Consider the following 22,182-nt stretch of genomic DNA (forward strand, 5'->3'; position numbering starts at 1 on the left):
TTCTCCATGGTCCCCGATTTGCTTGAAATTTTGCTAAACTCGCCAAACAACATCGCCAAAATAGTATCCCAAATATTAGGTCAAAATAATTTTTTTCACGAAGTTATTGAATTTACAATTTTGGTCCTCACCGTGTTTTTCAAACTGAAAGTCTCTTCTGGCAACAATGAAAAAGTGACGTCAGTGGAAGTGCTGGGGTTCACTCTTTGGACTGTAAAATTTGTTCCCAACTGATTCGAAGCAGTTTCATGGTGTCAAATGAATGCTTTGGAAGTTCGCTCCAGTCCCCGCGCTCCAGCACGGAACAAATGATTAGCATTATCTATTTTTTACACTGCTCGCCCGACTGGCAAGCTTAACCTTCCACTGACGTCACGGCCCTGAAAGGGGCGGGTATATTTGAATGTTTCTTTTTGCATCATTTTCATTTGCCGATTTCGCAATAACTATTATGAATTTCACGATACTAAATAGCATACCAGAAAGGGTAAAAGCCGGGGAGTCAGAAAATATAGTTAGTTGAGGTAGCTCAAAAATCGGCGGAGTACCCCTTAAAGAGTTGACCATTTCTTGGTGCCTACTTGTAAATATATCTCCTGGTTTAGAATAGTAAGATTGAACCCAGTTAATACTAATCTGTTGTAGTCCAAAGCAATTTAATTTTGATAGTTTTCTGTTCGGTACCCTATCGAACGCCTTATAAAAATATATGCATATGAGATCGACTTGTGAATGGGGCCAGCTGAACATGAAAAAGACACAGCGAAAATAATATAACATTTTCACCAATTTACTAGCGACATTTAATAATGCCTCGTTTTCTTCTCCGCTAATCCTTAATGATGGTTTTCTTTTCTTTACACTTACCTATTTTTTTTAATTCCTTACACTTTATTTAGGTTTTCGTGTCGGAACCTTTCTACTGTCGGAATGTCCTCATTCCTTCTGTTTTGCCTTCTTGAAGCGATCTTCCACTTCTACCTTTGTCTGGAACTCAAGTCACTCCGCAAGAAAATCTTCTCTGAGGTGTGTAGTGCAACGGAAGGAACACTAACACAGTCCTCGCCTTTTTCTTCGATTTCTAAGGCTTTCAGCGGTTCACGGGCGAGCTAATGTTTATGTCACCCCACGATGGTTGACGTTGCACAACACTGCCTCGCATTGGCATGCGCCACAATGGGCTGCAAGGTGTCCTGCTGTTGTCAAGTTTCGCAGAGATCTGGCATGTTCCTGGTTTTATCATTAATACAGCGCCCTCTCTGCCCAATATAACACTTTGCATATGTTAATGGAATGTTATAAATGACTGCTTTTTTTACAATGGCGTACCTTGTTTTGTGTGTGATGTTACATGCTTCTTGGTTCCTACGTTGGTTTTTGTTTGCCCTGCCGCACATACAATACCCCTTTGATCGGCGCGGAGGTTATCACCTGGACCTCTTGCCGGCATGAAATCTTTTTTAGCCGGTGAGTGATGCTACGAAGGTATTATGCTACCACTACCGTATTTCCAGCCTCTTTCTTTGTTGTTCGCTCGATGCCTTCCTCTCCGCGCTTCAACTTCTGGGAGATTTTTTTCACATATTGATACCAGGAATGTTTCCGGATACCCAGCATCAAGTAGCCTAGATATCTGAGTGTCAAAACTCTTCTGGATCTGGTGTTCACATGACTTTACGGCAGATGTTAGAGCAGTGATGGCGACCCCACGTTTCACGTTCTTTGAGTGTCCGGATTCGAATGGAAGAAACCCTTTACAGAACCGAGCTGGTTTCTCCAGCTCGGCTCAGCCTGCTGGAGATACCAGCTCTGCTGGTATCTCCAGCAGACGTGGCCATCTTTAAGGTCTAAGACAAGATCATGGAAACTGATAGATTTGTTTCGGGCAGTTCAAGATTGAACGCAAGTCCTTAGCAGCTCTGTTGAAAGCATCTCATGACATACTCGCGGCAACCGTTGTCTTGTTCTTCTACCTCCGTGTTACAAAGTATTATGAAATCATCAACGTAGCGGAAGATGACTTCAATCCGGTGATCTTTCATGCTTCGTTGGATAGGAAGTCAGCATGTTGCCAGAAACAGATCGCTGAGTTCAGGAGCCACTCGAGACCCGATGAATACACCCCTTTTCTGAACATACTGCTGCTCTTGATAAGACAGCACCGTCGCCACCCCTTCAGGTAAACACTCAGCAATTCCAAAAAACGTTGTCGAGGGACATGCCAGCCGCACTTTGGAATGACGTGAGACCTTGCTGTTCAATTGTTTCTCGAAGTATGTTTGGGAGGCCAGCAAGAGAGATGGAGTAGTACGTATATTTTATGCCAAGGGAATATCCAGAGGCAATGTTAGAACCATTTTCCTGGAGAAAGGAGATCGCACTTTCTGAGTTAGGAATCTTGAAGGGGTCTTGTACCTGCACTTGGGACAGTTGTTTGGTCAGAAATTTTGTGACTTGTGCTTGCTAAGTATTTCTTTCTGCTACAATTGCCAGGAGCGGAACTCCCTCTTTATGTGTCTTGGCAGAGAAAAAGAAGAGCACTAGGTTAATCTTCAAAGCTTTGATTTTTGTGACAAGACTGCCTAGCTGGATATTTTCTAGTATCTTCAGGATGAATTTTTGTTGATTCAGTTCTTTTTTGATCCACTGGAATGAAATTTTTTGCGATGACTTGATCGGTTCTTTCTTTTTACGTTCCTTCATCGAGGACGACAAACCAAATTCGGAATTTCTTTTCCTGCAAACCATTGTACTTTCTGCTATCGGAATGTTCTCAATCCTTCTCTTCTGTCTGATGCGCATAGTTTTAGATCTTTGGTCCGCAATTGTTGCATTGTAGAGTCAAGACTCGTTTGCATTTGTCGAGGGTTCCTTACTATTGCAAGGCAAGCAACCCTTCATTTATGATCCGCGATGTCTTTTCTTCTGGACCTTTGGCCCCGATGTGTCTTACTAGTGCAACCTTGTCAACGACCTTAAGCGTTGGCGGTACTGCAAACTTTAGCCCTGCTCTAGTACCCTCTTGGCTTTTTCTGTAAGATCGACGTCACCGATGACGCGAAGCGAAGACCTTTTGGTATTTGCAGTAGTTCTTCCTGCTAGGTGGTGTTTCCATGCTTGGAGGAAATGCTGCGTTCACATCCATTCGGTTGTGATCCTCGTCATTTTCAGCTTATCTAGAAAGATGTTGTGGCTGAGGCATTTTTCTCAAGAAATCTGTGACTAAGCGGTCTTGGCGCCGGGTTTCGGATTGAAGACTTTTTTGAAACTTGCTGCAAATCTCCCTTAGACGGCTCACATACGCCAAAGAAATTCTGCACGTCAACCAGGATTATTATGTTTTTGATACTACGTAAGAACATTCTTCCTCGGCAGACTTGTGCTGCGATTAAGAGACAGAGGTCATGCGGATCAAGGAGGTTAAAGGAAAAAAGGCGTGCTCAGAGAACTAGAAAAGTACCTTGCTGAGCATAAGCTGAGCAATTTTATTTCATTGCTTGTGAATGGGGCAAGCTGATTATGAAAAAAAAGCACAAAGAGAAAATATAACATTCGCACCACTGGACTACCAACATTTAATAATGCCTCGTTTTTCCTTTTCTGCTAATCCTTGATTCCGGTTTTCTTTTTCTTTACACTAACTTAGATTTTTTTAATTCCTTACACTTGATTTAGGTTTTCGTTTTCTTTACACTTAATTCGGAATCTCTTTTCCTGCAGCGCATTGACTTTTCTGCTCTCAGAATGTTCTCATTCCTTCTCTTCTATCTTCATTAAGCAATCTTCCTCGTCTTGTACCTTTGCCTGGAACTCATGTCACTCCGCAGGAAAATCTTCTCTGTGTTGTGTAGTGCAACGGAAGGGGCACTAACACAGTCCTCGCCTTTTTCTTCTATGGCTAGGGCTTCCAGCAGTTCACGGGCGAGTTGATTTTTATGTCACCCCACGATATTGACGTTGCACAACACTGCCTCGCATTGGTATGTCCTTCGACAGCTTTTTTGGAACTGCTAATAGTTTACCTGAAGGCGACGGTGGTGTCCTATCAAGATCAGCAGTACGTGCAGAAAAGGAGTGTATGCATCGCGTCTCGAGTGGCTCCTTACCTCAGTGATGTGTTTCTCGCAACATGCGGACTTGCTATCCAACGAAGCATAAAAGATCCCCGGATTGAAGTCATTTTCCGCTATGTTGATGATTGTTTAATACTTTGTAACACGGAGGTAGAAGAACAAGACAAAGGTTGCCGCAATTATGTCATGAGATGCTTTCAAGAGAGCTGCTAAGGTCTTGAGTTCACTCATAAACAACCCGAAAACAAATCTGTCAGATTCCTTGATTTTGCCTTAGACTTTAAAAATGGCCTCGTCTGCTGGAGATACCAAGCTCGGTCCTACAAAGGGCTTCTTCCATTCCAATCCGGACACTCAAAGAACGTGAAACGTGGGGTCGCCACCATTGCTCTAACATCTGCCTTAAAGAAGTCACGTGAGCACCAGATTCAGAAGAGTTTCGACACTCAGATATCTAGGCTACTTGATGCTGGGTATGCGGAAACACTCCTGGCATCAATATGTGAAAAAAAATCTCACAAAATTTGAAGCGCGGATAGGAAGGCATCGAGCGAACAACAAAGAAAGAAACTGGAAATCCCGCTGTTGTAGCACGATACCTTCATAGCATCACTCACCGGCTAAAAAAGATCGCAAGCCGGGGGGGGTCCAAGTGATAACCTCCGCGCCGAACAAGGGGTATTCAATGTGCGGCAGGGTAAACGAAAACCAACTTAGGCAGCAAGAAGCATGTAACATCGCGCACAAAACAAGGTGCGGCCTATGTAAAAAAAATATATATATATATACTTGGCTTGGTAGCTCGCCTGCGTTCCAGAAGCCTAGGCGTGAATGTCGACTCAAGTAAAATTGAAAGAGCGCACCGCTTGGGAGCGCTCAGTCCACTAAAATGTCGCCCTATAATTGTGAAGTTTTCATTATTTACGGATAAAGGGGGCATTCTTTCGTCGGTATTTAAGCTCAAAGGTACAGGTGTGAAGGTTTTCGAATTTTTGACCGACTTGCGAGCCGTCGCCTTCTTGATTTGTCAACCCTAAAGGCACGACTTACAAGCTGCGTCACGATACGCTGTTTATAGATAATAAGTGTTACGTATTTGACGGCGGTCTTGGTACCGTGAAGGAAAAAAGTGCATAGCAATGCCAGCGTTCATTTCGTTTTTCGTCACCCAATCAACCTGGAAAACGCCAGGATATCTGTAGTAAACATTCTTATCATTCTATTTCATTTACTAACATTAGAAGCTTGGTACCAAAAAGAGACGATGTGATTTCCTTGCTAGAAGCAGGCAACGCAGATTTCCTTGTTCGTACCGAGACGTGGCTAAGCCCTGATATATGTGATTCTGAACTTTTTCCTTTGTATCTAAACTTTCATGTGTATAGTTGTGGTAGATCTGCTCGGAGGGGGAGAGGTGTGCTTCTAGCTATAAAAAAAAAAAAAAATTCCGTCTCGGGTTATACCGGTCCTTACCGACTTGGAAGTTGTTTGGGTGTACTTCGCTACAACGCCCCCCGTAATAGTGGGGGAGTGGTATAGACCGCCAGATAGTGATGAAGAATTTGTTACCAAGCTATATAAGTGTCTTTCTGAAATCGCAACTAAATACCCTAACGCCTTTTTTACTTTCTTTGGCGATTTCAATTACCCGAACATTTACTGGTCTGCCCTCTCTTCTAGTTGTGCGTTTTCTCAAGAATTTATAGACGTTTGTATAGATTTGAACTTTTCAAATGTTATCACTCAGCCTACTAGAATTACTAATCACTGTAGAAATATACTCGACTCATGCTTAAGCCAAGACCCCTCACTCCTCAGTAACATCACATACTAACCTGGCATTAGTGACAATCTCGTCCTCGATTTAACTCTCTCTTTCTCTCTCTCTCTGCTCCTCGTAGATCACATTACTGCGAATTTATTCGCATTTACGCTAGAGCTGATTACGCAATTATCAACTCGAGACTCAAAGATTTTGATCATAGTTTGTCAGTTACGTTCTTGGAAAGAACGGTTAATGAAAACTGGACACTCTTCAAGAATAAAATGATCTACCTAATCGAACGTTCTAGTCCACTGACCTGTATTATATCAGATGGCACTATCCCTTGGTACAATAAAAGAATTCGTAGTAAATTGAATAGGAAAAAAGACTCCATAAGCGTAGTAAGGCTGTCAACACTACGGGTCCTTGGAACGCCTACCACGAATGCGCTACGGCTTACAAAACTGTCAATAATTATGCCAAGACCAAAAACCTGTAGCATCAACCTCCCCAACATACTAGCCACCAAACCAAAGAAGTTTTGGAAACTAATCAATCCGGCACTATCACTTCCTTTGCAATTTGTAGATGACGACGGACTTTCGCGTTCAGATAAGCACGGTGCTATTGCTATTAACAATTTCTTCTGCTCCATCTTTACTAACGAGGACTTGTTAAATATTTCCGACTCGTGCGAATCTATTCACCCTCTAATGAATCCTATCTTAATTGACCGCAGTGGAGTACTTAATTTTTATAGATCGACTGAAGGTGTCTTACAGCTCCGGAGAAAACTAAATTAACTCTAAGGTATTATTAAACACTAAACACATTTCTTCCAATTTCCTCTGCAACATATTCTCTCAATCTCTTGAACTCTCTGAAGTTCCATCTGATTGGAAAGTTTCTAACGTCATACCCGTTCATAAAACAGGCAATGGCCAACTAATCAGCAACTATCGTCCCATCTCGCTCACCAGCATTTCATGCAAACTCTTGGAACATATTCTCTATTCTAACATTAAAAAAACTTTCTAGACTCTCATCATCCCCTTTTCAACCACCAGCACGGATTTCGCAACTCATACTCATGCGAAAATCAACTAACAGCATTCTTGACTGACGTTTACTCAAATTTCGATTCCAGTACTCAAACTAGCGCCATCTTCATTGACTTCTCCAAAGCATTCGACAAGGTGAATGATCAGCGTCTTTTAATGAAACTGAGAGATATTAATCTTCACCCCTCTGTAGTCAATTGCATTTCTGAATTCTTCACTAATCGCACTCAGTACACTTCTATTAACAATGTAAAATCTACCACAAGCACACCAATGTCTGGCGTTCCTCAGGGAACCGTTCTTGGCCCCCTTCTCTTTTTTTAATTTTCATTAATGATCTCCACCATGGCATCACTCCTGAAGTACGTTTGTTCGCCCGTGACTGTGTCATCTATAGACCGATTCATTCACGCCACGATTAACTAATCTTGCAGAACGATCCCTAACTTATAATTTAGTGGTGTCATAAATGGCAAATGGCTTGAATCTAAAATAAATGTAAATCGATATCGTTTCCTGCTGTTCCCATGTTCTATCATCCTCTTACCACCTTGCTAGCATCCCAGTAACTGCTTCTTCATCCGATAAATATCTAGGAAATCATCAGACATCTGACCTGTCATGGACTACTCACATAACATCTGTCATCACCAATGCTAACCGCACTATCGAATTTCTTCGCCGTAACCTAAGGCAAGCTACAACCCGAGTAAAACAACTAGCTTATACTACCTTGGTCAGAACTAAACTAGAATTCGCTTCTTCCATATGCTCATGGTGGCAGGAATACCTAACTAACAACCTGGAATTCGTTCAAAACAGAGCCCTCCGTTTTATTTATTCCGTCTATTCCGCTTACGCAAGCATATCAGGATTTTGCCAATCAGCTAACCTTGACACTCTTTCTCACCGCCACAGGGTGTCTCGTCTTTCGCTTTTTCATCGGATCTTTTATTACAACAGTCATCCCAGACAAAGTTTGCTATCGCCTCCTTACCGTATTTTCCCTCGTCTCGACCATTCTTGTAAACTCCGCCCGATTTCATCATCGACCGTCACTCACCAAGTGTCTAGTTTCACCATTGGCCATTGACGACTGAAAGTCACTGCCTGATGTAATTGTTTCCATAACTGACACTAAAAAATTTTCGGCAGCCATTAGCTTATTTTTTTTTAACCCAAAACTAGATTAGAGCGTGTTTTTGTTTATAAAAAGTTGTGTTAATTCTTTGTTTTTTGAAGTGTTCACTCCTTTGTATAATGCCCCCTGGGCCTTCAAGGAATAATAAATGATGATGATGATAACATTCCATTATCATGTGAGAGATGTTATATTGGGCAGACAGGGTGCTGTATTAATGATGGAGCCAGGGAGCATGCCACATCTCTACGAAACTTTGCAGCAGCAGGACACCCAGGAGCCCATTGTCGCGCTTGCTAACGCGAGGCAGTGCTGTGCAACGTCAATATCGCGGGGCGACATAAAAATCAACTCGCCCGTGAACTGCTGGATGCCCGAGCCATCGAAGAAAAAGGCGAGGACTGTATTAGTGTCCCTTCCGTTGCACTACACAACTCAGACAAGATTTTCCTGCGGAGTGACATGAGTTCCAGGCAAAGGTTGAGGAGGAAGATTGCTTAAAGAACACAAAAGAGAAGGAATGAGAACATTCCGACAGCAGAAAGGTGAATCCGCTGCAGGAAAAAAAAATGCCGTATTAAGTGTAAAGAAAACGAAAACCTAAATAAAGTGTAAAAAATTTAAAAGAAAATCTCAGTTACTATAAAGAAAAAAAAGAACGGAATCAATGATATGAGAAAAAGAAGGAAAAAGAGGCGTTATTAAATGTTGCTAGTCCAGCGGTTCGAATGTTATAATATTTTTCTGCGTGTTTTTCATGTTCAGCAGAGCCCATTTTCTAGCAATGAACAAACGTGCTCAGCTTGTGCCCGTAACATTGACCTGTTTTCTTTAATTTACTATGGATGCAATATTAAATGACTGGTTTTAACCAGTTGAAGGATCGCAGGCAAACTCGACCTGCAAAGCAAATTACGGGTTCTTGGTGTTTGGCACCGGGAGATTCCGGGAATCTTTATGGTCGAATCACTGCCCGGGACTACCGATAAACGTTTCTTAGATTAATGAGTTTTCAATGTTTCAGGAGTTATAAACTTTACACTTAATTGATTTCATTCACTTTATGAATAAAATATGGGTAACATAGGGGTTCTTAACATTTTGCTTTTCCAATGTACCTAATTAGGTTATATGTTCACTTGTGACTGAGGACAAAGAGTAAGCGAAGCCCCGAAAGGCTGTTCTTCCACCGGAAATATTTTGCAAAAACAAAGGGGGATTTTTTATTCGCAATTGATGCCTGGGAGATTGTAGTTCCGTTAAACACTATACGTTCTTAAAAGCAATTAACTTTGACTCTGTAATGTGTAATGCATATATACTCTGTTCTATTTTGCTCACTACACGGAAAGTGTAATTTGGTTATTATTCACTCCAACAATAATTTGCAACACTGTAGACTACCGCTATCCTTTCAAATGTTAAATGCAATTTTTGCGCTCAACCATTATTTATAAGTCGTTTACTTTTAACTTTTAAATGTTCATTTTACTTTTGCTTCTTACTTTTTCAAATAAAAGTCGGCTATAAATTATGTTCTAAATTTTTTTATTCGTATTTGTATATTAATAACAGTGTGTCAAAACGAAAAACAAAGAACCAAAAAACAATATTTTTGGATGGAAATAAAACGTGATCGAAACGTTATTTAAGACGTTGTTCCGGAGTCATACCAAAACCTTATCGGTTTTTTATTTGGTTTAAGGAAAATGGTCAGGTACTTTAGTATTCGCTCCACACAACGAGGAAGGTGACAGCCGTCGGTAGGTGGCAGTTGTCAGAGGAACCAGAAAATTCTCTCAAAGCGTTTTTCAAAAAGAAAAAAGAAAAACTGAGGCTGACACTCAGCTTTATTCGACAAGCGAGGTAGGCCGACTGGACATGGCATGCTTGGTGGGAGCGCTGGATACGGTGCGACGCCTTCCAAGAAGCACGAACGTTTTGACATCTAGGGAAAGACGAATGAAACGCCAACCGGAACTGTAAACGTGAGCACGTGTGGCCGTTGAGTAGCAGCTAAACAGGTCAGTGTAGAGCAGGCGTTCTCGGCGTAGCAATTTACTTGATTTGAACGGAGGTATTTGATTTCACCGAGTAAACTTAATGACGTGCTCCTTCTGAGATCATCCACAGCTCCTTGAGTCATTCTTCCTCGAGGTTTTTTTCCCCGCATTCTTCAATTTAATATTTTGTAATATCTGAGCACTTTCCGAAGCTTCCTGGTGACCTACGTTATTTAAAAACAAAAGATTTTCTTTTTTTAATTTGATTATGATTTTTTTTACGTGAACACCAACTGTTAGAAACCATTACTGACCATTATTTCTTCGTTCCTGAGTTGAACAGGAACGGAAACTTTTCCTATAAAACAAAACTGAAATGAGAAAAAAATGACATTCATAGCGGAGAGTTCTAGAGACCTCATAATGCATGTAGAAATTGCATGAACTTTCTGAATACCTTTAATCACTGTCTTCTAAATTAATTACAGATCCTTTTGAATTCATCTCCTAAATTCACTACAGATCATTTGCATTTTTTATTTCCAAAAATGTTCTTTAGTATTTTTGAGAATTGTAACGAACTCTTTACTTAGTGCATCAGTGGTTGTTATTGCTGAATGCTTAGGTCAAACATACCTCCTATATTTCAGCCTTCCCTGCTGGAATACTTCAGCCGCCACTTTTTCAAGACGGTGTGCCTTCGTAAGTGGCTTTACAAATTCAAATGAGTGGGTTCTCAAAATAATCTACTATAATACGAAAACGCGTCAGCCACTGCACCAGCAATGTGGTAAATGTAATTATAACTGAAAAAAAAAATATTTGAGATTGGTAAAACAAATATTGAGGTTTACACTTTTAAGGGAGGTGGCATTCTTTTGCCTTTGTTTTCCTCGCGACTCAATCGTGTAATGCGCATTGCAGTGTAATGAGTACATAATACGCAGAACACCACATACAGCAGCATAAATCCACAATAACGAAAAATAAGAAACAATTCAAGCGGATATTCAGAAGTATCCTAAATTAGTATGAAAACAAACTAAATCTTAATTAATTTATGCTTTATTCTTCATAGCATATCCCTCGAAGCACAACATATTTGGGCCAATGTTCATCTAGTTTCTCTATTATCTTTGAAAAGTGATTTTCTTCTAGGTTCATAAAAAATACTTGACAGCCTCGATGGCCTCTTTCATTTTGCCCAAATTTTCCACCAGTCAGAAATGTTATAAGTCTCGGGTCCAGGTTGAAGTACGAGGAAGCCAATTCAAGCGAGTATGGTGGATACGGAAGAATTTTGAACTACAGTTCTATTAATCCTTGCTCATCCAGCGAAATTGCTAAATCTAGCTAATTTGCTCCGATTGAGGAGATGCGACACTCACATTGCATAAAGGCAACTTCTATCTTAATATCTAAACTATAAATAAGGTTTCGTGTGTTCGGTATTTAATTTTCTCGAAATTCGGAGGTTATTTATAGGTGTTTATATTATAACGTTCCTCACTGTTCACCCCACGTACGGGTCAAGTACCGTACAAAACAGCCGAGAAACGTAACTCAAACATTTTACTTAATCGGAAGAGTCTGAACCTGGAACCGGTGCTGATTAGCTTCATAGCTCGTGGATACGGTCGTTCCTTGTCTGCTCGGGCACCTCGGTTTTCTCGTTCCTCCTTCATTTTTCTGCCTTCAACCAATGGCGTTTAGGTTTTTCTGGTATTCATAAAATTCAGATGAACACGTCTGGTAAAAGCCTCCGGCAGTCCTGCCGGGAACGTATCGCTACAGTATCTTTCCTTTAAATCGGTGTTTTTTGGTGCCCAATTTCAATGCCGGAGAGAAATCGGTGTTTATCGGGGTTGTGTTGTATAGCGACTGTATAATTACTAGAGAAAAAACGTATAATTTATACGTTAGTATAAATTATATCATATATGATAAATTACATAACGTTAATATAAATTATATATAATAATAGTTCAGTGCGGCTGTGTTCCGGGTCAATGAGAAGAAAAACAATTAAAAAAGTAAGGTAGAACGTTTTTTCCCGAAAAGCTGGCTTTTCTTTCCCTTCAGGGATACCTCAAACATTGGCATTTTCTGGTTTTCACCGATTCGGAGAAATCCGTCTCGGGGGTAAATATTGGTATTTATCGGTGTACGTCGAAAACACGAAAGAGTAAGTGAAAACTACTCGTTCATAAACGCTCCCTCACAGGTTTCATAACTTTACGCACTTATATTCGGCGAGTTCCAAAACCATGTTATGAATTTTGTTTACAATTCCTTGCGTGGTAGCCGTTTTGAACGTCCTAAACGTGGTTCGTTCCATGTGTGCCTCCGCCCATTCTTGGATACCGAAACCCAAAAACTGACGGTGGAAAATAAAGGACCTAAGTTCCCAAGAGCAGAATCTAACCTGGATGTCTTTTCCTCCCAAGAGTTTTCTTTCAAACAAAATATGTGACCGATCGGACTCTTTTTTTAATCAAAACTCGAAATCTACAAATGTTGTCAACACAACGATATTATAATATCTGGAAAAAGCCGTCCTCTTAGAGGTGATTATGGACACAATTGAATTTAGTTTGAGATAAACAAATATCCCGTTAAGCTCTTAAGTTCCTGAAAATCAGCTAGCCGTGTTTGTATGGATAACCCAATTGCTTGAAAGATAGGTTCCCTTATTATTCCTGAGAGCAATATAATGTGGATCAAAGAGCACTGAATAAGCAGAGACGAGAATTGAGCATGAAACCCTTAACGGTTAAAGCATGAAACGCTTAACGGAACCCCCAATCCCAAATTTTTATTTCGTCAATCCGTCCATCAGGGAATTTCTCGCTAAATTTAGTGGGGAAACTAAATTGGTGTTTAAGACCCGCAACGTCAATTGACGTAACCTGACCTCATGTCACGTGATCAGATGTGACGTGATCTGTACACCAATTAAGTTTCCCCGCCAATGTCCGGGGGGATATTGATGTCACGTGACGTATTCACCAATTCTCTTTCCCCGCTAAATTTAGGGGACAATTGATGCCGACCTGGCGTCCCGTGACCTATAAACCAATTCAGTTTCCCCTCTAAATTTGGCTGGGAAATTAATGTCATGTAAACTCAACACCTATAGATTCCCCGCTAAATCTAGCAAGGAAATTCACGTCAAGTGACCTGACCATTCTTGACACACCAATACAATTTTTCTACTAGATTTAGCAAAATAATTGACGCCACATGGCCTTCACACCAATTTGCTTTTTCCGTTAAATTTAGCGGGGAAATTGACACCACGTGACCTAAGCGCCCAATCCGCCCCCTCCAAAGTACTTAGTATATTAATAAAAACAAAGGTTCTTCACTCCTCGAAACTATGGTTTAATGTCTGCTAAATGCTTTTATAGTATCGTATCTTAGATTCGGCATTTTAAGCATAATTTTGTGGGAACGAACTTCAGGGGGGGGGGGGGGGGGGGGGGCAATGTGGAAGCGCTCAGTGACTTGTGCTATGTGAGATTTTTGGTTTACATTAGGAATACTAGCACGATTCGACGAATATGGCCCAATTAACATTTATTTTCAACAATGCCCGATATAAACTGCGAAAGAAGATACTTCCATTAGGTACTTACTCTGGGCACGTCAGCCATTTAAAAATAATTTAGATTCTTTTCCTGACACTTTAATTAATAGAAACACGGACAATTCACCTGCGATGGGTATCGGCGTCCCTCAGGGATTGGTATCACGCGTAGGCACTCTGTTAGTACTTTTATAGAGAAGGGGTTCAAAAAGACACTAGATCAGATTCGTACCTCATTTTTGGGTTAATGCAAACTATATTTTGCCGCGGCAATTTTTTTTTTTTTTTACGAGCTTACGTGACATCATAACCTGCTGATGGCTGGCTTGAATGCAGGAGTTCGCAAAACGTTTATGGAAGACCGGAGGCAGTGAGTTGATAGTTTTGTGTCACCCTTTAATTCGGCGCCATTTCGCATTCAGATGAATAAGAGCCATCATAATCTTGCTATATTTGCTTCATTCTCTTCAACATTTCACCGCATGGCATACATTTTATGAATTTTACTTGGGCTACTCAATGCCATCCTTAATCTAGTCCAGGGGCTGACAAACGGCGGTTCGCGAGCCGCATGCGCCTCGTCGCAGGTCCAAGTGCGACTCCCGGCTCCCTGGTAAATGGGGCCACCTTCCCCTCCTGTGTCCCCAAGACGAGAGTTCTAAAATTAAAAAAAAAGCCCAGTGCTCGCAGCTTTACACTATCCGACATACACATGGTGGACTGCTTTTTGACACAGGGATGTGTCCCCTGTGACCGTGTTTCCTATATTTCTCTATAAATAATTTCGAACTGCATACGCATAACTGGCATCAGGGGCAGTGGCTGACATGCGAACCATGCACTCATTTTTGCTTACCGCTTGAAGAAACGTTGTGACCCTTGGTGTTATTTGTTGTAGTCGAGAATCATGCTTTTCCCATTCTGAAATGGCAGCTTCTTCGGTATCGTTTCTTATTAAAAGTAGCCCCTCTTTCCAATTTCTTTTCTGCGGCTCTCTGAACTTTTTTTTTTAATTTCGTCTGCGGCTCCAACCCCATGTCACACTGGCCACTCTTGATTTAGTCCATGCGTCTTGCGAAGGATTTTTTTTTTTTGGAATCATCGTGGGAAATGTATATTATTTTACTGTTTCTGTCGCGCGATACAGCAGTTGCGTGAGACAGCAAAGCGCGACAGATCAGTGCGTCCAGTGCGAGACAGCATATAAGATGAAAATGGACAATGGATCTTAGCTTAATTCTTTAAACACAGGGTGTTTCAACCAGCTTGTCCCAGGCTTAGAAAGATCGTTCACTCTATACGCGTGTCGAACATAAGCAGTATTCTTTACAGTCCTAGGAAGCAAGTGAAGATATATTTTGGGATTAGTCAAACTGGCTAATTAACACAAATTAATTCGCTAATGTTTTTAAACATTATTAACGCGCTAACCCTTTAAGACAAAGACTTCAGAGCGTTTTGAAAGACACTCCAGTAAAGATGGTTATTTTTACTAAGGATTGCGCCAGGACCCGAGGACGAAGGATGTAGAAAATCACCACTCGAAAATAATATTCAAGACTCGACCAAGAGAAGAAAATTCGTCTATTTACAATAGAGGTATCTTCCGAACTACTCAAGCCAAAAAACCTCTCGTGACCTACCCACCATCTCAACTTCCTTAACCATAGCCTCCTCTATACTCACAATGAGTGGCAGTTCGACGACGGAGCCATAGAGTGCCCGATTGCAGATTTGGAGCGCGAGGATCTGGTAGCGCAGAGAATTTCTCGGGGAACCTAATCGTCAACGAACAGCTTTTGCAGCGGCGAGGACCCGAAACGAGGGTTTCAAACCCGACGAGAAGAGCAGCGGTAGCGCGAGGAACCCGAGGAGCACGAACAGACATTTCATCGCTCGGGAGAAGTGTGTTTCAGCGCCTCGCCTCAGCGGGGCGCCTATCACGTGACCCTCCTCTCATCCGTTGTCTGCCGCTCTACCTTTCAATTTCGGCGGCCGCGTCTTGTGGCGATCTGCCAGGCTTTGTCAGTATAGAGGAGGCTATGCCTTAACCACGGTGGAAGAAATACAGTTAGGTCATGACTCTGGCCGCTCATCACGCGAAGAGCGAGTGACCAAATCGTGTTCGACGGTAGCCTCCAACCAGGAGTAGTTAGTTCCGCGCCGCCGCGGATGGCGCTGAGCTATGAGCACCATGGGTATGAGGTCCCTCCTCGGCGACCACGGAGTCGGCGGCGTAGCGAGCTCGGTTTTTCGCGGTGTGGTGGTGGTGTGCGGCCAGCGCCAGGCCTCGTGTTTTGCTTTGGTGCTGTGGCGATGACAGGCACCACCATCGTGCACGACGGTGAGCCTTAACCAGAAGAAGTTATGCTATAAGAATGGGAAAGACGTGCTTCGTTCGCAACTGCGATTCAGGGTATTTCTTCCACCTTGTGCATTTACTCTATCCTGAAGCCTCGGAAGTTCGGCAACTGTAGAGTAGTTGAAGGGGAGAGGTAATTACTTGACGACCAACACGTAGCCAGGATTTTGTTTCGGGGGGGGGGGGGGGGGAGAGGGTGGGGGCGCCCATGACAAAATGCTGTATGAGGGGGGTTGGAGAGGAGGGTCCCAGTAAAATGGAAAATTTCGGAGGGAGGGGGATCCGGGCCCCATGCCCCCCCCCCCCCCCCCCTGGCTACGTGCCTGCTTGACGTGTAAGATCTCACAGCCCTGATCAGAACGTACAAAATCCCGTTGTCTCCTCATCTTGTTGATTAAGTGAAGACCAAGCTTGACAGTCTAAGTTCTGTCAAAAACTGGGAATCCGAAGATGCCTGGACAGAAAAGGCTGAAGGAACCAAGACTGCGGACTACATACTATATTATGTAACTGGGTTTTTAGTGTGAAAATGAAAAAAAAAAGCAACGGGGTGCCCTGCATGCCGAACCGCTTTCAGCATCGACAAGAACGCTTCTGCTGAAGCAGCACTGACAAACGTGAAGAACAAAGCAGGCCTTATGCACGCCAACAGAAACCTTTTCCAGCTAGAGAAAAGAAAGTGGAACAGTTATTTGCGGAAAATAAAAGCCACCAGTCTATCTACAGGGGCACAATCGGCAGTGTTCTTGACTCATGCGCAGTAACGTTTCCATGCGCTGAACACAAAGAAACTATTGCCCAGTTCTTCCACCAACACATCAGCATGGAAATGCGACAACACTGTAACCATATTACCATGAGTAGGAACAAACAACCTCAAGAAAAAAGAAACAAGTAAAGCAGTGCTCGTATTAGTTTAAGAGCGTGGGCGAGAAACGCGGGATGTAGGAAATGGCGTAATTTAGTAGTATGCAGTGAATTCAGCTTTTGTATACATTTTAAAGCAAAACTTTTTCTCAGGTATTTCTTTACGTGTAAGACAGGGCGACACCATATTGTGAGTGTATAGATGAAAAGTGATCTAAGTGCTCTGACTGCTACTACTGTTTGACTTTCAGTCAGTTTGTCCTCATTTAAATCAGTGTGTCATCATACTGTGTCATCACTTCTGTCTCTATGTCACTATAAATAAAGATGTTTTCTACTGACACGATTTCTATGCAGCATAGCACCAGTTGACATCGTATGAATAAATCATTTGTAATACTAATGCCTTTCTGCCCAAATAAAGAATTTTTCGGCTCCGCTATGTAACGTTATCAGAATTTATTTTTCTTTAAATAAGAAGGCACGAGCAGGATGGAAAAACTGCCCCGACCCCGATAAGCCACGCAATGTGTGTAAACAATTTACGGGACTGTTACCAAACGTTGTCTGACAAAACATGCGAGCACCGCCCAGCTGTTTAACTGAATTATTTTAGATTACTCTGAATTATTGAAAACCCAGCAGATTGTGTCGAGAAGCTTTATATTTATACCAGTATTTTGTCAAGGCGATTCATCATCGGAATGTTCTCGTTTAAAAAACAGCAACCGGAAGGGGAAATGGAAATCAATGCAAATGCGCGAACATAATTTCATCAGTTCACCACTCAGTACACAGGGACCGAGTAAAGAATGCATAATCTCCTTCACAAACCCTCTATACAAGCCTTCACAAGCCCTTTTATACCTGAGCGCCATCTATCCCCGTGAGAGTGAAGCATGCTCGGTGTGTCGAACATAATATGGTCGCTGCATAGGACAGAGTCATCACCTAAATGTATTTCTTTCACCGTGGCCTTAAAACATGAATCCCGCGCTAGCCAGCACGAGCGCCGTCAGTTCACACGTTTATGGGGGCACAGGAGCAAAGACAAATACGTAAACCAACGAACACGACTGTGGGTCTCATTCTTGTGTCCCTTCACGAGATAGCGCGGCTGATTCTCACAACCCCCTGTGTCGCATTCACCAAGGCGGCCCTGGGGTGTCTATTTTTCCTTTAGCCTTAAAGGAAGTGCGCGAGATTTGAAAAACCTCACGTGTCTAAGAGCACTAATCTCGCAGTTCGCTGGAGGGTACAGTCACCTAACATATTTTTTATATGTTGTGGGCCTTATTTTTCTTCCTAAAACACAAAAATAATGTACCGAAATACTACTTTTATGTAAATCACAAAATGAGATCTTTCTCGATGCTCTCTACAGCATTCGTATGGAAAGGTTTGCAAGCGAATAATTACTTAGAAAGTTAGTTAAGCCATTTGTATTAAGTAGCCAGTTTGGCACACCATGAAAACGGATTGATTTGCTCAATGGGGCTCTGAACAACACTGCATTCGTTTGTTCAATGCGTGTAACAGCTTTTTCAAATAATTGGGACAAATTGGCTAAAACATTGTATACAGTGAGCACCAAAACGAAGAACATTTGAAGAACAGTTTACATGAATCACGCTTCCTGCGTCTTTTTTTTTTAAATAGTTTAACAATAAGACGGGGACCTTACAACGTCACAACCCAAATATACTTTATGCCTTTGCCGCGTACCGTGTTTTGTAAAACTCTTTATATTGGCGTCCCCCCTTTTTCGCGAAACTGTTACAAAGGACATAAACGCGGCTACTAATTATCGCGAATTCCAAACGTTTGCGTTGAAACTGTTAAGGCCCGAAATTTTCGCGTGCCCTTAAATTTCGCAAATTTTTCAATTTCTCGAATATTAAGGACTCGCGAACAGTAAGGGTTTTACACTATTCTATCCGCGGAACAATAACGTTAAATTTATAATACAAAAACTCTGCGAAGCGGCAACTTCTCAAATGCCTGTTCGGAGCGACCGAGGCAGCGCCTTCGGAAGTAATTGTGACAACGGTCTTCTTCTTATGTACTGTTAGAGAATTGGATTTCACACCCTTCTTCGAAACACCATGTCTGTGAGGGCCCTCTGGGAAGTTCTTGAAGTTAGATAGTTACAAAAACATATTTAATTCAATGTCACATCCTAAAACTTTGCATGATGTCAATCTTTCATAAGAAAGTTTAAGTGTGTTTCCAGATGTGCGTGTAATGTTTTTGTTTATTCTTCAGATCAATCAACATGGGAGCGATTGGGGCAATTATAGGTCATGAAATTACTCATGGGTTTGACAATATTGGTAAGTAGCCATTATATTTGTATCAAACTTTAACGCACCGTAATTGGTGGTGTATATTATGCGGACTGTGCAAGTTCAAAGAGTTGCAATTTTATTCGGTGCGTACTATCCAAAAGGACGAACTATACACTCTAAAAAAAAACGTGAGTCTACTTCTCGCACCAACACTTGGAGAGGTAATCCTCGCAACTTACAGAGGCAGCTCAGTCAATGACGAGGCAGAAACCTACGTTTAGACCAAAATTCGCACTGTGAGTTGTGGCATTAAGCAATGCAAAACGTCACGCTTAAATGGCTTAATGTCACAACTAAAATTTGTTTCTTGGTGTAAAGATATGTTTCGGCATCGTCATTCGCCGAGCTGCCCCCGTAAGTGTTGTGCAGGATGGTATAGGCGCACGGGCTTTTTTCAGAGTATGCGTTACTCTTATTTCCCTCGATAAAAGAAAAATATTACCGATTCAAGGACTCCCATTCTACTAAAACTAGCAACGCCTCTGAAAAGGAACTGCCGCTTACCCCCCCCCCCCTTTCCCCAACCTAAAAATAGGGTTTCCTTCTCCTTATAAAAAGTTTTTCGGACGCCCGTGGTATAATAATGGTGATTTATTTATGATTTAAGCTGCTTTGTGAACACTAATGCAGCTGACATGTGTCGAGATGTGCTGTGTATGATAATTTTACATTCTGGTTGGGCACCAAGTGCGGACTATGCACCGTCTGTGGACTATCTAAGGTAAAGCTTTTCCTTCCGGCTGAAGTCGGCCTTTGTGAACCAATCAGCAGGTGCGGACTATAGACCGAAAAATACGGTAGTGCAGTTCAGTTTGTTCCTTATATCTTGCTCATACTTCGATAAGGCGATTTTTGAAGACTCTCATTCTAATAACGTTTGTGAAAAAAAAAAATCTCATACATTTTTAGCAGCTATCACATAAGATTTACCTCAACTAAAAAGGCCCCCCCTCCCCCCCCCCCCCCCCCCCCCCCCCGAGCCTTGTTAAAAAAGAAAAAGTGGAGGAGATGAACATTAGATGTTTCAATTAGTTTTATTTTTTTTAATTTGTCGGCCATAATTCTTGTCGGCATACGGGGTGGGGTATGAGGATTATCGCTCAGAAGAACAGAAATATTGCACCGTTTCGGCGACGCGGCGTTATGTTCAAGTCAGGACAAGACATCTTACTGCGATGCAGTTTAATGCAGCTTAAGCCGCTACAAGTATTTATGGCGGTAAGTCAAGGATGGCAAGATCGCACCTTTCTCTCGATGAGGCTGCGCGACACATAGTTAAATTACTCCGAATGAGCCCCTGCATGTGTGTCAAACACGTTCGCTGACTGCCTTGAATTAATTTTTTTCTTGAATCAAGATGGTCCACGCCAGTGATTTCCCTAAACACCCCTACGGGAGGGGAGGGGGCGTGAGGGGGGGGGGGACTTACACCACCCTTGTTTTTCAAAAGGCACCCCCCACTTCGCAACAACTCCTATGTTCTCAATGCCCCATCCCTAACCCCTCAGCCTAGAAATTTAAACACCGCCCCTAATTTCGATTTCTGTAAAAACCCGTGCTCCAGGCACGCCTGATTATTGTTCCCTTTAGAGTGATAACCTTTCGATAGCACCTTTACAAAGTCAAAAAGCTATCAGCGGAAATTGATCACACCCAAATTTTCTCCAAAAAAGTTGTTCGACGCGGGCGCGATCTTCACGAGGTTCTACTCCTGGACTACCTGCATATTGACGAGCTATTCCTGCGGGAACAGCTTGTCAAACGTTTTCCCCTCATAGAAGGCACTGTGGAGTATCTGGTTCTCGACCGGCTCGGAAACTTCACTATCTCCGAGCATGTGCTTGTGCATCTTGTCGTTGTCGATGTTATTTTTTTTTAACGCTTTCCGAGCGTCACGACAGAAACACACACACACACTCGCAGAGTACGCACATAAGTTTGATACTTTAGCCCTACGTTTAAGTAAACAGAAGCGGCCGCCATATAGCCAAAAAAGTTGTTTTTCGAGTAAAACTCGTCGAAGCATCAGGCTTCCCCTAGGCCCTTACCTCGAACCAACGTTACTAAAACACTCAGTTGGCAAACTCACCGTTGAAGCCTGGGCCGTTGCCGTCCACGGAGGCCGAGCTAAATACGACAGCAGCGTCACTGCTAATCTTTTAGTTTTCTGTTGTCACATTGCGCTTTCTGAAAGCATGTTTTTGCGTAAAAACAAACGGAAAGACAATTTTTTTGCAGTAACTTTTATTAAAGTTCAGTACAAAATGACGGACGCGTGATTTTTTCTAAAATTTTTAGTTCGCAAGTTTTTGAGGCACTATTAATATTGTTTTTATAAAACAATGTCTTAGCGGTGATTTCAGATAGCGCGTCCCGACCTTGGCGCATTCTACCTTCGGTAGTAAATCGCTGCGCGTCCGCTTGGGAGACGGGGGTGGCACCCCTGATACCCCTTCCACGTATCTATTTCGTCGCCAAAATGTTCGATTAAACCCAAAATAGAAGTCACAGCGGACGCTGCCGAATGCGGTACTCCATGCAGTTCCTCATCTTGCCGCTGCGGGAGTAATGGCGGCGGTGTGATCCTCATTAGCTTGGTTCTCGAGTACGGATCGGTGCCACTTTTTCAGAGCAGGCTCTGTGGCAGTTTCCCAACTAAGTGGTTCTAGAAACTGTGGCCAGCGGCATCGTTATGCGCATTATAGGCACAAGTAGCGCCGCCAGCCCTCTGTAGTCGCAACCAAAAGCGCACAAATAAACGTCTTGGCCTCTCAGCAATCACCGCGTTCGGGTGTGCCCCTACGCGCGGTCCACAGGTGTCAGAAGACACAAAGGACCGACGAAGAATACCCAATCTCAAAAGGTCTAACGGTCAGCCTTCGCCAAACGGCCGCGCAGCCCTGCCGCTGCAATGGCTACTGCAGCGATAGCGGGAATCGTGACATCCTTGCTACCGGCCCCGAAGTCCCTGGA

General features: G+C 42.5%; 1 protein-coding gene across 1 annotated transcript in view; it reads left to right on the forward strand.

Moving 5' to 3' along the window:
* LOC8041670 (neprilysin-4-like) overlaps window positions 1-22,182 on the forward strand; it is a 136,542-nt gene that overhangs the window by 88,158 nt on the left and 26,202 nt on the right. The window contains exons 14-15 of the mRNA XM_040217498.1: window positions 10,694-10,745; window positions 19,127-19,194. Of these exons, the coding sequence (XP_040073432.1) occupies window positions 10,694-10,745; window positions 19,127-19,194 (120 nt within the window). The remainder of the gene's footprint in view (window positions 1-10,693; window positions 10,746-19,126; window positions 19,195-22,182) is intronic.

This window comes from Ixodes scapularis, unplaced genomic scaffold (genome assembly GCF_016920785.2).
Source record: "Ixodes scapularis isolate PalLabHiFi unplaced genomic scaffold, ASM1692078v2 ptg000292l_1__unscaffolded, whole genome shotgun sequence".
Classification (NCBI taxonomy): Eukaryota; Metazoa; Arthropoda; class Arachnida; order Ixodida; family Ixodidae; genus Ixodes; species Ixodes scapularis.